The sequence below is a fragment of the Catharus ustulatus genome, chromosome 1, assembly GCF_009819885.2.
Source record: "Catharus ustulatus isolate bCatUst1 chromosome 1, bCatUst1.pri.v2, whole genome shotgun sequence".
NCBI lineage: Eukaryota > Metazoa > Chordata > Aves > Passeriformes > Turdidae > Catharus > Catharus ustulatus.
Window position 1 is genome coordinate 164,795,287 of NC_046221.1, and position 14,925 is coordinate 164,810,211.

At 51.1% G+C, this 14,925-nt stretch overlaps 4 protein-coding genes across 4 annotated transcripts in view; 3 read left to right on the top strand and 1 right to left on the bottom strand.

Moving 5' to 3' along the window:
- LOC116994778 (erythroblast NAD(P)(+)--arginine ADP-ribosyltransferase-like) overlaps positions 1-5,436 on the top strand; it is a 55,726-nt gene extending 50,290 nt beyond the window's left edge. Inside the window, exon 2 of the mRNA XM_033056723.2 lies at positions 3,921-5,436. Coding sequence (XP_032912614.1) covers positions 3,921-4,006 — 86 coding nt within the window. The 3' untranslated portion in view covers positions 4,007-5,436. The remainder of the gene's footprint in view (positions 1-3,920) is intronic.
- The window catches only part of LOC116999522 (NAD(P)(+)--arginine ADP-ribosyltransferase 2-like), a 703,496-nt gene that overhangs the window by 65,492 nt on the left and 623,079 nt on the right, over positions 1-14,925 (top strand). The window lies entirely within an intron of this gene.
- The window catches only part of LOC116994801 (erythroblast NAD(P)(+)--arginine ADP-ribosyltransferase-like), a 66,624-nt gene that overhangs the window by 26,043 nt on the left and 25,656 nt on the right, over positions 1-14,925 (bottom strand). The window lies entirely within an intron of this gene.
- Positions 1,834-9,173, top strand: LOC122149379 (erythroblast NAD(P)(+)--arginine ADP-ribosyltransferase-like). The gene is made up of 3 exons (XM_042779141.1): positions 1,834-1,914; positions 7,765-8,545; positions 9,088-9,173. The coding sequence occupies exons 2-3, from the start codon at positions 7,798-7,800 to the stop codon at positions 9,171-9,173; spliced, it is 834 nt and encodes a 277-aa protein (XP_042635075.1). The 5' UTR covers positions 1,834-1,914; positions 7,765-7,797.

The window sequence follows — 14,925 nt, forward strand, 5'->3', positions numbered from 1 at the left end:
TGTCACCTTCTTTGGACCAATCGGTTTGATTCTATCCTGGTTCTGTGATTTAATCCATAAAATCATCCATTACCTTTTCTCCCCATGGACTGAAAACATCAACGGAAAACTCGAGGATGACATCCCATCTGTTGGTAGCTATTCCACCATCCTTCTCTCTCTCCCTCTCCCCTTTTACATCATTTCCCTTTTTTTCTCTCTCTCCTCTATCACAAACCAAGCTGTTGGCACTGAATAAAGTGCATTGTTGCTTGCTGCAGAAGAAAACTTGAGTCCCTCGCTGTTTGTCTTTTGTACCCTGGGGTCGAACGAACCATCGCGACTCCCGTGCATGTTGAGCGGATCGTGACACCTGTTAATTGCTCGTTAGTGCTGCAAACGTCAGCACTGGTGCAGGTCAGAACTCAGATTTCCAGTCTGTGCTCGGTGCAGTGTCTGCAGAATGAGAGTTGAGAAAGGAACACAAGTGATGATTTTGGCTGCAAAGTGAGGGTGTCTGGTACTCAAAGGTGGCCCCGATGTCAGCATCTCCCAAGGGATCTCCAGACTTTAACAACGCCCTTGGAGCTTTTTGTGTATCAAAGACAGCACCCAAACTGTGGGACGCTTGTTAGAACAACTCAATCACAAAACAACTGTGAGATGCAGCACTGACTGTTCTCCTCATCCTGGAGGCCAGGAAATTCAATCTGAGACAGAAGTTTGTGGTAGATGCTTTGCTCACTGCAACCACAGGATGTGGAACCAAGGGTGGAGCTCAGAGTGCCACAAAGAGCTCTGGAAGGGGCAGCAGGAAAAAGAGCAAACAGAGGAACTCACTTGAGATCTACTTTGGGCATTGCTCATGCACATGGAGCCACATGGAAAGAAAGAAATCCATTCCCAGCACAGGGATCTGTGATTAAACATGAACAGGAAATATTGTCCCTCCTCGACAGCACCCAAAGAAGGGGCCGTGCCACAGCCCAGGGCACAGCAGCTCGGGGATTGCCAAACCTGGGGGGAAATAACCTGGCAATAAAGCACCTGGTGTTAATTCCTTATAAAGGAATTTCACCCCCAGAGGTGAGGCCTGGATAGAACTGGACAGATGGAAAATTGGCTGTTTATGGAAAAGGCCCCAGCAAAGAGGGTGGGTGGGTGATAACTCCCAATAACCAGGCCAGGCCCACCCCAACTGAGGCTGCAGTTGGTGAAGGAGAGAAGCACCAGCCAAGTTCTGGGCAGTCCATGGGATGGGGACAGGTCATCCCCAGGTTTGGGGTGCCTGCAGGGATGTCATGGGGTAGGGGACCCCATTTGGTGTCTGGGGTGTGACAGCAACCCAGTGAGCAGTGGGGAGTGGGACTGGGGGCACTGGGGTGGGGTGGGATCCCGGGATTGAGGTCCTGGGGCTTGAGAAATAAGAGAGAGAACAGAAAGTTTCAGTTCCCCTGAAGGTGCTGGATAGGACTGAGAAATGAAACAATAGCAGAAAAATATCACAGGATATAAAAGTGGGGACACCGCAGGGCAAAGGTTCCTGGAGCTGAGGGTGGAACAGATGAATTGAACTCCTATTTTTGTCACATCCTGTAACACAGAAGCTGCCACACTGACCAAAAGCGACAACTCAAGGTGAGACGATGCAGGATATTGGGGCACCCAGTGAAAATCACATCCTGCAGTCCCTTTTATGGCTTCCACGGGGAGTAAAATTGTCACCTAAAAGAGGCGGAGCCATACAAATTATTGACGATAAAAGCCTGGGTCTGTGTTTGCTAAGCAGCCCATTTATTGAACATTTATAATTAGGGTGGCAGAGCACCCTGAGCTGCAGGAGCAGGAGAGATCCGCTGTGAGTCCGAGCTGATCAAGAATTCTGGCTCTCTGGTACCTCCAGCTGTGCCAGGGAGTTCACTCCGGCTGATTTCGGTATGAGGGGTTTGGGAGATACTGGGGACACTTGGGGGGGACAGGGGACTGTGGGATTGGGGTGGGGGGGGACACTGGGGGGGTGATGGGATTGTAATTGAGGTCATGGGGTGGTCTGGGGGAAAGTGAGGGGGGACACGGGATGGTGGGAGTGGGATTGGGGTCATGGGAGGCTGGGACACCCTGCGGGGTTAGGGGGTGATGCCCAGATTTGGGTTGAGGTTCTGTGGTGACAGCAAAGAAATTGGGGACTGGGAGTGGGATTGGGGTGTGGGGACAGGCTGAGGGGAGCACTGAGGGGCTCAGGGAGTGACCCCAGGATTTGGGCTGGGGTCCTGGTGGGGCTGAGGGGAGTTGTGATCATGGGAGTAGGATTGGGCTCTTGGGGGGGGGGGTGGTACTGTGGGATTGGGATTCCTGGGGGATGTTGGGGAGGCAAAAGTGACCCCAGGATTTGGGATGAGGGACCCCAGACGTGTGCAGGGGTCTCCTGGCCAGGAGTGCCTCCCTTCCCCCTGGGCTGACCCCACTGCCCACCCCAGTCCCTCACTGAGGATCTCTCCCAGTGTCACCTCCATGTCCCCTCTGTGTCCCCCAGTGCCCACACTGCTCCCTGTGGCCTCTCCCCTCCATGGCCCTCCTGGCTCTCACCCTGGCACTGCTGGCAATCACCGTGGCCACCGGGGATATACCGATGAAGCCCCTGGACATGACCCCGGACTCCTTCGATGACCAGTATCAGGGTTGTGGCCCTGCCATGGAGGAGGCATTGCCAGCACTGAACAGGTCTGAGTTCCAGAAGAATCTTCTGTACGCCAAGGTCTGGCCAATGGCTGTGGCAGAGTGGCAGAAATGGGGGTCCCCTGTGTCCCCTCTGTCGTCCCCAGACCAGGCCATCGCCATCATGGCCTACACCATGGAAGATCTGTACAAGGAGTTCAACGACAAAGTGAGAGTGACCGGGCGCTCCCCCCAGGAATACCAGGACAATTTCCACTTCAAAACGCTGCATTTTCTGCTGACCAAAGCCGTGGCTACACTGAAGGCTGCTCAGGGGCAGAAATGTCAGCCTGTGATCCATCCGGCAGGCTACAAGTTCTATGGAAATGCCAGTGACATCTTCCAGTTTGGTCATTTTGCGCTGTCATGGGGTGCCATTCCTGGCAGTGCGTCAGTCGCCACGGTGTTCAAGGTGCAGACGTGTCATGGCGCGGACATCAGCACATTCTCTGGAGCTCCCAACCATCTTACAGTGCTGATCCCACCCTATGAGAAGTTCAAGGTCACCAAAGTCATCGAGAAAGGGAAAAAGGTGGAGATCCACCTGGACTCCATCGGGACCTACAGCAAACACAACTGCGAGTGGCTGAGAGGTGGGGACAACCTGGGGCCATGGGGACACCCCCTGGGGCCATGGGGACAGCCTGGGGCCATGGGGACACCTCCTGGGGCCATGGGGACACCCATGATGAAGCACTGGGGACAATGACACTGGCTGGGGATGGGGGACAGGGACGGGGGCACCCGTGGTGTGTGTGGGGACAAGGACACCCTGTGCTGGGGACACCAAGTGTGGGGACAGGGCACAGGAAAGGGGACCTGCACATCTGGGAGGGGACAGGGACAGGGACAAGGACACGGACACTTTCCCCCTTCTCCACAGACAGTGCTGTGGGGACAAACCCTGTGTGCTGGAAGTGGGTGGGCTGGGAAGCCCCCTGTCACCCCCCATGTCACCCCTTGAACCCCTGCCACCCCCTGTCAACCCCATGGCATCCCCAGAACCCCTGTCACCCTCCATGTACCCTCCTGTCACCCTGACCCTCTGTCACCCCTAAGCCCACCATGACCCCCTGACATCCCTGGACTCTGCACCCCCACATGGACCCCCCTCACCCTGTCACCTCATGGTCCCCATCTCTTCTGTCACCCCCAGACCCCCTTTTGGGTGTTCCCCAACCCCCCACTCCCCCATGGTCACCCTGACCCCACTCTTTGTCCCCCAGGTGGAAGCATCCCCAGGACCCCTGGCCGGCTCGGAGGACTCCTCCTGGCCACCACAGCCCTGGCAGTGGCCACCGGGATCCTCTGAACCACGAGGCCACCAAGGTCACCATGGCCACCATGGCCACCTGAGGGCGGCAGGAAAGAAGAGACGGTGTCTCCATGCTGTGCTTGCGTTAGGTCATGAAGCCGTTTATTGACACACAAAGCAGAGTTTATACACTTTTTCAGCAATTGCTAAAAACAGTGCACCAATAACATTCCTGTAACCAGGTTCCATTGCTCACTCGTAACTAAATAACATTGCTCCATCTCTGCCTCGCTTTAAGCTAACCAGGTACACGCAGTAATTCCCGGGATTCCCCACTAAGCTGCGCACTCAGCACCTCGGACAGAGCACTTTCTCATCTCTTACATTCCTTCTTCAAAATCCCGCTTACTCTTGCCACGGCTTGTGGCTGCTGTGGCCAGCACATCCTTGTCGGTTGTGACGAGCTGAGCAGCGCTCGCAGTTCTGCTCTCTGGTTGTATTCCCACATCTCCTCCTTTCTGTTCCACCAATAGGATTCGCTTTGTTGATTTATCAATCAGTCTCTGAACACATTGCAAGACACAAAGCAAACGTATTGCTAGAAGGAACAACATAGCTGAAATATAAAATCCTGTTTTCACAAAATGCTTAATCCAGCCAGTGAGTCCCCATCCTCTGAGTGTGTGTCCATGTTGGAGTCAGTGAGACAAGGGCCTGCCTGAATCCTTCAGGCAGAAGCCAGAGTGCAGGAATTGAATTAAAGCCCTTGGATGGATTGAAACATGTTAAGCCACCCACACGTAGAACGGGAGTTTAGGTAAAAGAATAAGTTTGAGTAAAAGGTTAGATGTAAGTTTCAGTTTTAGGATAAATAAGTAAGTAAATCAGTAAGTCAGTAAGTTTCAGTGAGAGCTGTAGTGTTTTTAGTGAGTAAAAGCTGCAGATACCAGAGTAGAAGAACAAGTTCTAGTAAAGGGTAACAAACACACTGATGTTTTCAGTAGAGACTCCAGAAGCTCCTTGCTAGACTCTACTTAGACAAAACAGAACTCCAGTGAGAATATTGCTCACATTTTTCAGATAGAACAAGATCGATCATATACGTAGTTTATATGTATTCTAGCGTGTTAAGAAATTGGAATTCTCATAGGTTGAGTGGTTGTGGTTTGAATTTATGTGTTAGTTTGTTGGAAAAATCCTATATAAGGTTAGGTACCAGGGAGAGTTAGTGCTTTATGCCATTGCTTTTTGCCATTACTTTTTGCTTTTTCCACTGCATTTTTGCCATTCCTTTTCTGTGCCTGCCAGCGTCTCCAGCACCCGAGAAGAAGATCGGAGCTCCAGCGACAACACCAGCCTCTCTGGGACACCAGGGATGGCTCCTGCTTTGTTTGGGACTTTATGCTAAAACATAGCATGGACTTTAACGTCTGTGACTGTGCCTTTGGAGAATGTTGTGCTTTTACAATAAAAAACCTTTTTCGCAACTACTAGCTGCTTTAATCATTTGGAGATAACCCGGAACGAAGGGCGTGTCATAAACACCGGAGATGTGTAACCCCACATGTCCATGGCAGTCGTTATCACACGCAACTCCGAGTTTGGTGACACTGTCTCGGTGGGGCTGTGTGCTAACATGGATAGATTGAGAGTGATCAGAAGGTTCCTGCTAGAGCACAGCTAGTGGCATCACTTTGTTTTGCAAACCGACAGCCAAGGTTATTTTTGGTACTCAATGCGTGTGCCGTTCCAGTGGATGGGATCATTGAGGCAGATATTCGAGCTTCAAGGTTCCAAAATTCCCCATTGTCATCACAGTCTGGGCTATCGGTACGGGCGCTGCGCTTGGCTCGCACTGAGCTGTGCAGAGCTGTTGGATTATGGTGTAAAGAGTGAACCTCGGTCAGTCGCCCAAATGCACAAGGTCCTCTTTAGCCTTTCCTGGGATCCCTTTCCAGGCTCTATTTCCACATATTAAAAAGACGTTATCTGTTGGAGTCAGTGACTTCGGGGTCTCTCTGAATTTTTCGAAGAGAAATCACAGTGCAGGGATGGAATTAAAGCCTTTGAATGGATTGAGGTGTGTTAACCCACTCACACATAAAGTAGAGGTGTAAGTTGAAGTTTTAGGATAAGTAAGGTAGTGAGTAAGTTTTAGAATGAGCTTTAAGTGCTTTTAGTGAGCAGAAGGTCTCAGATGCCAGAGTGGAAGTGCGAGTTCCAGTAAAGGTTGAAAAACACAGCTATCTAATTTTATAAATAAATGTCTATCATTTGAAGCATTGTTAATGGTAGTATCTAAATTATGCCTAATTATAAGTTTCTACTTTTCCTACATATAGCATTAAAAGTCCATTTCCTCGAATAATTTCAAACAAAGAGTTTGTTTTTATTTTTACAGGTAAATTCCAACAAAGAATGTAAAACCCTGTGTACAAAAGAACCCCTAAAGTAAAAATGCATCCTAGAAGTAAAAAAACCCCACATGAATGTAAATTACAAGGACTCCAGATTGTGTTCATTTTACCTGCAAAAAATTGTAAACTTTAAGTGTAGAAATCCGTAATATTGAAAATTTTTGTCTTAAATAATACTTACAAAAATAAATAAAAAGTTCAAATATATGTTATACTTGTATTTTTACTTTGTTTACTTTCAGCAGTACAGCTTTACCAATTAAGCAACCAGGGCTGAAAGATTAACAGGCAGAAAAATATAAAATTATGTTAAAGTGGGGGCAGAGTAAGATAAATGTGGCTGGAACCAGTGGAGAAAGAGATAAAGGCAACTCCAGAGAGGGGTTTTGGCAAGTTCTGTAACACAGAAGCCACAGTGCTGGCCAAAAGTCAGAGGACAAGGCGAGTGATCGAAGATATTGGGGCACTCCAGGGAAACCACGCCCTGTAGCCCCATTTTGTGACCCCAGAGCAGTAAAATTCTATCTAAAAAGAGTTAGAGCGAGGAGAAGTGTGGGTTGTGTGTTAGCTAAACAGCTGGTTTTAATGAATATTTATAATTAAAGTGGATAAATAACCCGTGGCCAAGTACCCCTGAGCTGCAGGAACAGGAGAGACCCGCTGTGAGTCCGAGCTGACCAAGAATTCCGGCTCTCTGGTACCTCCAGCTGTGCCAGGGAGTTCACTCCGGGTGATTTCGGTATCGGGGGCTGGGAGGACACTGGGGACACTTGGGAGGGACAGGGGACTGTGGGATTGGGGTCTGGGGGGCACTGGGGGTGTGATGGGACTGGGATTGGGGTCATGGGGTGATCTGGGGGAAAGTGAGGGTGGACACGGGATGATGGGAGTGGGATTGGGGTCATGGGGGGCTGGGACACACTGTGGGGGTAGGGGGTGATGCCCAGATTTGGGTTGAGGTTCTGGGGTGACACCAAAGAAATTGGGGACTGGGAGTGGGATTGGGGTGTGGGGACAGGCTGAGGGGAACACTGAGGGGCTCAGGGAGTGACCCCAGGATTTGGGCTGGGGTCCTGGTGGGGCTGAGCGGAATTGTAATCATGGCAGTAGGATTGGGGTTCTGGGGGGCCATGGTACTGTGGGATTGGGATTGGGGCCCCTGGGGGATGTTGGGGAGGCAAAAGTAACCCCAGGATCTGGGATCAGGGACCCCAGACATGTGCAGGGGTGTCTCCAAGGGAGTGCCTCCCTTCCCCCTGGGTTGGTCCAAAGGATATTTATCCCATAGTCCCTCACTGAGGAACCTACCCTGTGTCACCTCCGTGTCCCCTCTGTGTCACCTCCGTGTCCCCTCTGTGTCCCCCAGTGTCAGCTCTGTGTCCCCTCTGTGTCCCCCAGTGTCCACACTGCTCCCTGTGGCCTCTCCCCTCCATGGCCCTCCTGGCTCTCACCCTGGCACTGCTGGCAATGACCGTGGCCACCACGGTCATTGAGGAAAAGCCCCTGGACATGGCCCCGGACTCCTTTGATGACCAGTACCAGGGCTGTGGCCCTGACATGGATGGGGCATTGCCAGCCCTGAGCCACGCTGAGTTCCAGAAGAATCCTCTGTTCGCCCATGTCTGGCCAAAGGCCGAGGCCGAGTGGCAGAGGCAGGTGGACCGTGAGTCCTGTCTGTCCAGAGACCAGGCCGTTGCCATGATCACCTACACCATGGATGACCTACACAAGGAGTTCAATGACCAAGTGAGAGTGGCTGGGTGCTCCCACCAGGAATACCAGGACAATTTCCAATTCAAAACGCTGCATTTCCTGCTGACCGATGCCCTGACCACATTGAGGGACACTCAGGAGCAGCAATGTCACTGTGTGTTGTGTGGGGTGGACAAGTACAAGTTCAAGGCAAATGTTGGCGACATCGTCCGGTTTGGTCAATTCGTGTCATCCACGCTTTGTGAAAGTGACATTCATGATTTTGGGAATACCACGATGTTCAAAGTGCAGACGTGTCACGGTGCATACATCGAGGAATTCTGTAGATATCCCTATAAGGATGTGGTGTTGATCCCACCCTTCGAGAAGTTCAACGTGACCAAACTCACCGAGGGCAAGGAGAACGTGTGGATTGAACTCGACTCCATTGGGACCTTCAGCAAATACAACTGCGAGTGGCTGAGAGGTGGGGACAGCCTGGGACCATGGGGACAACCCTGATGAGGCACAGGGGACAATGACACTGACTGGGGGTAAAGGGAAGAGGACAGCATGTGCTGGGGGCACCAAGTCTGGGGACAGGGATGTCCAAGACAGGGCAGAGGGATGGGAGCCCGCACATCTGGGAGGAGACAGGGACAGGGACGGGGAAAGGGACGTGGATAGGGACACACCAATTCTGACCTTGTCCCTCCTCTCCACAGACACAGAAGTGGGGACAGGCTCTGTGTTCTGGATGCGGGTGGGGGGGGACCCCCCATGGCACCTCTGTCATCCCCTGTACCCCCACTTCACCCCCTGATCCACTGTCAACTCCTGTCACACTCACACCTCATGCCCAACATGACCCCTCTGACCTCCCTGGCCCCTGCACCCCCTATGCCCCCATCACTCTGTCCCCTGTAACCTCATGGCCCCCCTCTCTCCTGTCACTCTTTGCCCCCATTAAAACACTCCCTGACCCCTCACTCCCCCATGGTCCTCCTGACCCCTCTCTTGGTCCCCCAGGCGGAAGTGTCCCCAGGGGCCCCTGCCACATTGGAGAACTCCTCCTGGCCACCACAGCCCTGGCAGTTACCACTGGGATCCTCTGAACCACAAAGTCACCAAAGTCACCAGGGTCACTGTGGTCATTGTGGCTACCACAAACACCAAGACCACCAGGACAGCCAGAGTAATGAGGTCACCAAAGCTACCAAGGCCACCTCTGCCACTATGGCCACCTTGGCCACCATGGCCTCCATGTGGTCACTGCAGCCAGCACTGGTACTGTGACCAATGCAGCCACCACAGCCACAGTGGCCACAGTGCCACAAGGACATTGTGCTAAACAATTGTATAAAATACTTGTACCAAAAAAATTGTAACAAATTGATTCAATTAAATTGATCGATCAAAACAATTCTGTTAAATAATTGTATTAAATTATTTGTATCTAAACTAATCTATTAAATTATTCTATCCAAAGAGATCCATTAAATAATTCCACCAAAGCAGCAAAAGGAGACAATTCCCAACCAGGGCTGGATGTCACTCCCCACCCCACACCCATGGCAGTGTCTCTTCCTCTTGGCCTCGTGGAGGATTCTTGGGGAGCACTCCCTTCCCAAGGGAGGAACCTCACACCCATTTCATTCCCAGCAGGAATACGGGACAGGAATCTCTGTCTGAGAGGGGACTGGACATTCCCAGGGTCAGGTGATGCTCAAGGGGGCATTGGGAGGAGCAGGGCTGGAAGTCAGAGCGACTGTACCCCTGTGTCCTGCCCAGTGAGGCACATCGGGAGTGTCGTGTCCAGTTCTGTCCAGTGCTGTGTCCAGTTCTGCCAAGTTCTGCGTCCGGTTCTGTTCAGTGGTGAGTCCAATTCTCCAAGTGCTGTGTCCAGTTCTGAGCTGCTCTGACCCAATTCTGTGTTCAGGATGACGCTACCTGAGCTGAGAGGTTGGACCAGGTACCCACTCTGGGTCCTTCCATCCTGACCCGTTCTGGGATTTTGGGATTCTCGGAGTTGTGTTTTGGGAATTGCCCACTGGAGGGCAGCAGTGAGAGCGGGAAATCAGCTGCAGTTCCAGGTGCCACCAGCAGGTGGCAGCACGAGCCAGGCCCCGGGGCTCAGGAATGGTTCAGGATGGAGCGACATTAAAGCGCGTCCGGGACCAGCCTTGCCAGGCCAGGGACATCTTCCCCTGGGCCAGGCTGCTCCAGGGCCCGCCCAGCCTGGCCTGGGACACGGCCAGGGACGGGGCAGCCACAGCTTCTCTGGGCAGCCTGTGCCAGGCCATGTCCACCCTCACAGGACAGGAGTTTATGGGAAGATGGGTGGTGATGTCCGTGAAAAACGACTCAGTGGGTGGGGGTCTTTAGGAGTGTTCAAAGTGTCTTGATGTCTCCACATGAGAAATATGGATTTTGTCACAGTACCCAGGTGATTTCACCCGAGAGTTTGAACTCCCAAGCTTTAGGGTAATAGGAGAATTGGGTTCCCACAAAGTCCATTGCATAACCCTGACAGCCTGAACTTCTATCAGGAGCCATCAGGGAATTGATGGCAACCCTGATGATCTGGCAACGCCTGCCTGTCAATCGCCCCTCATGTGGGGAAGAAGGCTTGGGAGCACAGGGGAGGAAGGAGGGCAAGGGGTTTTTAACTGGGGACCCAAACCAGAGACTTTCCCCAATTTTTCAGTTACCTTATCGATAATGTGAAGGAGAAGAATAAATATAGCAACTGATAAGTCTCAGTCCCAAAAGAATTCCAAAAACCAGAATTCCCAGGTAGGGTTAAGAAATATTTAAAAATCCAATAACAAAACTTTTCAGATTCCCCTTAGAAAACTTAAATACCCCCAACTCAAGGATACCCACTACTTGATAATTGATGCTTCTCTCAGGAGGACAAAACTAAGGGTGACTTAGCTCCTTACGCATCCTGGAGCTTCGTTCCCGTGCCCAGAAGCAAAAGACCCAAATATATAATCAAGTCAGAGTGCCATCCCTAATATTGATTCCAACTTACGATTTTTCTTTGGGTAGGGGATGCCCGTTGGGTCAACTCTATATTTCTGGACAGGTGCTCAACCCACCCACCAGTCCTTGGGATTCTTCTCCCAGGCATTGAGTGGAGGGTCCCGGTCACCCCATGGATAGCCCTTGCTGAAATGTGAGGGGTTTTTGGGGAAGCAGCAACCCAGAAGTGACTTGTGTCCTGCAGCTGATGCGTCAGGAGTCGCTTCTCCAGGGAGCCCAGAGCGAGGTCCCTGTTTGGGCGCCACTCACTGCAGAGGGCGATGCCCAAGGTGCTGTGACTGCCCCAGGGAAGAGTTTTTATAAAGACGTGTTCTGGGGGGCACATGCACACTCGCCTCACTGCTGGGATTATCAGCTCCTTGGTGAGAAGCGCTTTTGGGGGATGCAGAACCGAGACAGGGTCTTTGTGTGGGGTTCTGCAGAGAGCCTTTATTGGGTCTTGCCACAAAAGAGTGCCAGGGACTGGACTGGTTTGAAAGCAAAACCAGTGAGGGACTCCAAGTCAGAAATAAAATTTAATAGGAAAAAAAAGAGAAAAAATAAAATATATGCAAGAGTAGAAAAGAAAAACAGTGGCAGGATCAGAATCCAACTTGACACTCCTTCGGTTAGGGTGGTGGTAGCAGTCCAGGTGAAGTGCTCTTGCTGAAGTTGTGATCCTGTAGAAAGTTCTGGTAGCTCATGAAAAGCAGTGGGAAAGGCTGCTCTGATGTTCCAAGTCTCAGTTTTTATCTGGGTAGGAAAGGCTTGGCTCCTCCCCCTGGGTGGAGCATCTTCCCATGGGATGATGGAATTTTATCAGTTGTACAGTAGGACTCACTGGCCCATGAACAGGAGAGATCTCCTGGAGGGAGGAGGGGTCTGGAAAAGATAAAGAACATTGCCCCCTGGTTTTTAACAGCTGGCCCATTAGCAGGAGATATCTCCCACAGAGATAAGGATCACTGCCCACCTGGTTTATAAAATATGTTCCATTAACAGGAGATATCTCCCACAGAGATCACAATCACTGCCCACCTGGATCCTGAGGGTGTGGGGGCCACAGGTGACCAGCACCGGACCCCTGTCCCCTGTGCCCAGCCATGGGTGCCCCTGTGCCCCCAACCCAGGGGGTGTCCCCAGCACGGGATGTCCCTGTCCCCCTCATCTGGCACTGGTGTCCCCATCCCTTGTGCCCACCAATGGCTGTCCCTGTCCTTGTCCCCAGCACTGGGTGCCCACTGTGGGTGTCCCTGTCCCCTCTGGGCCATGGGTGTCCCCAGCACTGGGTGTCCTTGTCCCCAACCCACTGAATGTCCCCATTCACCCAGAGAATGTCCCCCTGTGATGTCACCTCCCAGTGTCCCCACATCTGTGACATCACCTCGCAGCATCCTGGCACTCTGTCGCGGTTTAGGGCAAATATGGGAGGGAACTTTCGAATGGGTATTTTTTTTAGGAAACAGATTTAAACAGTTTCCTTCTTAAGTGGTTTGGGGGAAATATTTATCTCAGAGAAAAGTGGAAAAGAAATTTGTTTATTTAACTGACAAATCACTTTCCAGCACAAAACTGAGCAATACCAAACAGTAAAACCTCTCACTGCTCTGAAGAGATGACAAATTCAGCAGAGTCCCTTCTGTGAGTGCAGCCCAGCTCATTCAGGCTGTTTTTGGTTTTATTGGTGCTGGGAAATGTCACAGCCCAGGTGAGCTGTGCTTTCCTCTTTCTTGGGATTGTTCGACCCTGCTTTTGACTGAAAACCCAGAGGAGCACCAGGAGCTCACACCTGAGGCTCACCTGGGCTGTGACATTTCCCAGCACCAGAGGGGTTAAAAACAGCCTGAGTGAGCCGGGCTGGAACCCACGGAATGGACTCTGCTGAATTTGTCATCTCTTCAGAGCTGTGAGAGGTTTTGCTGTTTGGTATTGTTCATTCTTGTGCTGGAGAGTGCTTTGCCTGTTAAATAAACAGTTTTTTTCCACTTTTCTCTGAGAAAATATTTCCCCGAAGCTGTTGGGGGAGGGACTGCTTGAATCTGTTTCCTAGAGGGATCCCATTCAGAGGTTTTTCTCCCAAATTTGCCCTAAAACCAGGACACCAAGTGAACTTTCTCCCTGGGCTTCACCTTGTACTGGAGCCCCCTCAACCCCCAAACACGTCCCGGCATTCTGCCCTGGTTTAGGGAAAATTTGGGAGGAAACTTTTGAATGGGTATCTTTTTAGGAAACAGATCAAAGCCATTTTTTTCTTAATGGTTTGGGGAAAGTATTTTCTGGGAGAGAAGTGGAAAATAAAACCTGTTTATTTAACAGGCAAAGCACTCTCCAGCACAAAAAAAAATGAACAATATTAAACAGTAAAACCTCTCATCGTTCTGCAGAGATGACAAATTCAGAAGAGGATTTTTTGTGGGTTGCAGCCTGGTCCTGCCTAAGAGGGGACACTGTATGAGAGTTAAGAAAGGAACACAAGTGATGATTTTGGCTGCAAAGTGAGGGTGTCTGGTACTCAAAGATGACCCCGATGTTGGCATCTCCCAAGGGATCTCCAGACTTTAACAAAGTCCTTGGAGATTTTTGTGTACCAATTACAACAACCAAAATGTGGGACGCTTGTTAGAACAACTCAATCACAAAACAACTGTGAGATGCAGCAGTGACTGTTCTCCTCGCCCAGGGACCACAAAATTCAATCTGAGACAGAAGTTTGTGGTAGATGCTTTGCTCACTGCAACCACAGGATGTGAAACCAAGGGCAGAGTTCGCAGTGCCACAAAGAGTTCTGAAAGGGGCAGCAGGAGAAAGAGCAAACAGAGGAAATCACTTGACATCTGCTTTGGGCATTGCTCATGCACATGGAGCCACATGGAAAGAAAGAAATCCATTCCCAGCACAGGGATCTGTGATTAAACATGAACAGGAAATATTGTCCCTCCTCGACAGCACCCAAAGAAGGGGCCGTGCCACAGCCCAGGGCACAGCAGCTCAGAGATTGCCAAATCCGTTAGGGAAAGAGCCTGGCAATAACGCACCTGGTGTTAATTCCTGATAAAGGAATTTCACCCCCAGAGGTGAGGCCTGGATAGAGCTGGGCAGATGGAAAATTGGCTGTTTATGGAAAAGGTCCCAATAAGAGGGTGGGTGGGTGATAACTCCCAATAACCAGGCCAGGCCCACCCCGACTGAGGCTGCAGTTGGTGAAGGAGAGAAGCACCAGCCAAGATCTGGGGAGTCCATGGGATGGGGACAGGTTATCCCCAGGTTTGGGGTGCCTGCAGGGATGTGATCTGGTAGGGGACTCCATTTGGTGTCTGGGGTGTGACAGCAACCCAGTGAGCAGTGGGGAGTGGGACTGGGGGCACTGGGGTGGGGTGGGATCCCGGGATTGAGGTCCTGGGGCTTGAGAAATAAGAGAGAGAAAAGAAAGTTTCAGTTCCCCTGAAGGTGCTGGATAGGGCTGAGAAATGAAACAATAGCAGAAAAATATCACAGGATATAAAAGTGGGGACACCGCAGGGCAAAGGTTCCTGGAGCTGAGGGTGGAACAGATGAATTGAACTCCTATTTTTGTCACATCCTGTAACACAGAAGCTGCCACACTGACCAAAAGCGACAACTCAAGGTGAGACGATGCAGGATATTGGGGCACCCAGTGAAAATCACATCCTGCAACCCCTTTTATGGCTTCCACGGGGAGTAAAATTGTCACCTAAAAGAGGCGGAGCCATACAAATTATTGACGATAAAAGCCTGGGTCTGTGTTTGCTAAGCAGCCCATTTATTGAACATTTATAATTAGGGTGGCAGAGCCTCCCTGGGCTGCAGGAACAGGAGAGA

Bases quoted from the DNA above. Each gene is read 5' to 3' on its own strand.
- LOC122149379 (XM_042779141.1), top strand. From the start codon at position 7,798: ATGGCCCTCCTGGCTCTCACCCTGGCACTGCTGGCAATGACCGTGGCC. The intron at 8,546-9,087 runs GTGGGGACAGCC...TTGGTCCCCCAG, and splicing joins CAACTGCGAGTGGCTGAGAG to GCGGAAGTGTCCCCAGGGGC.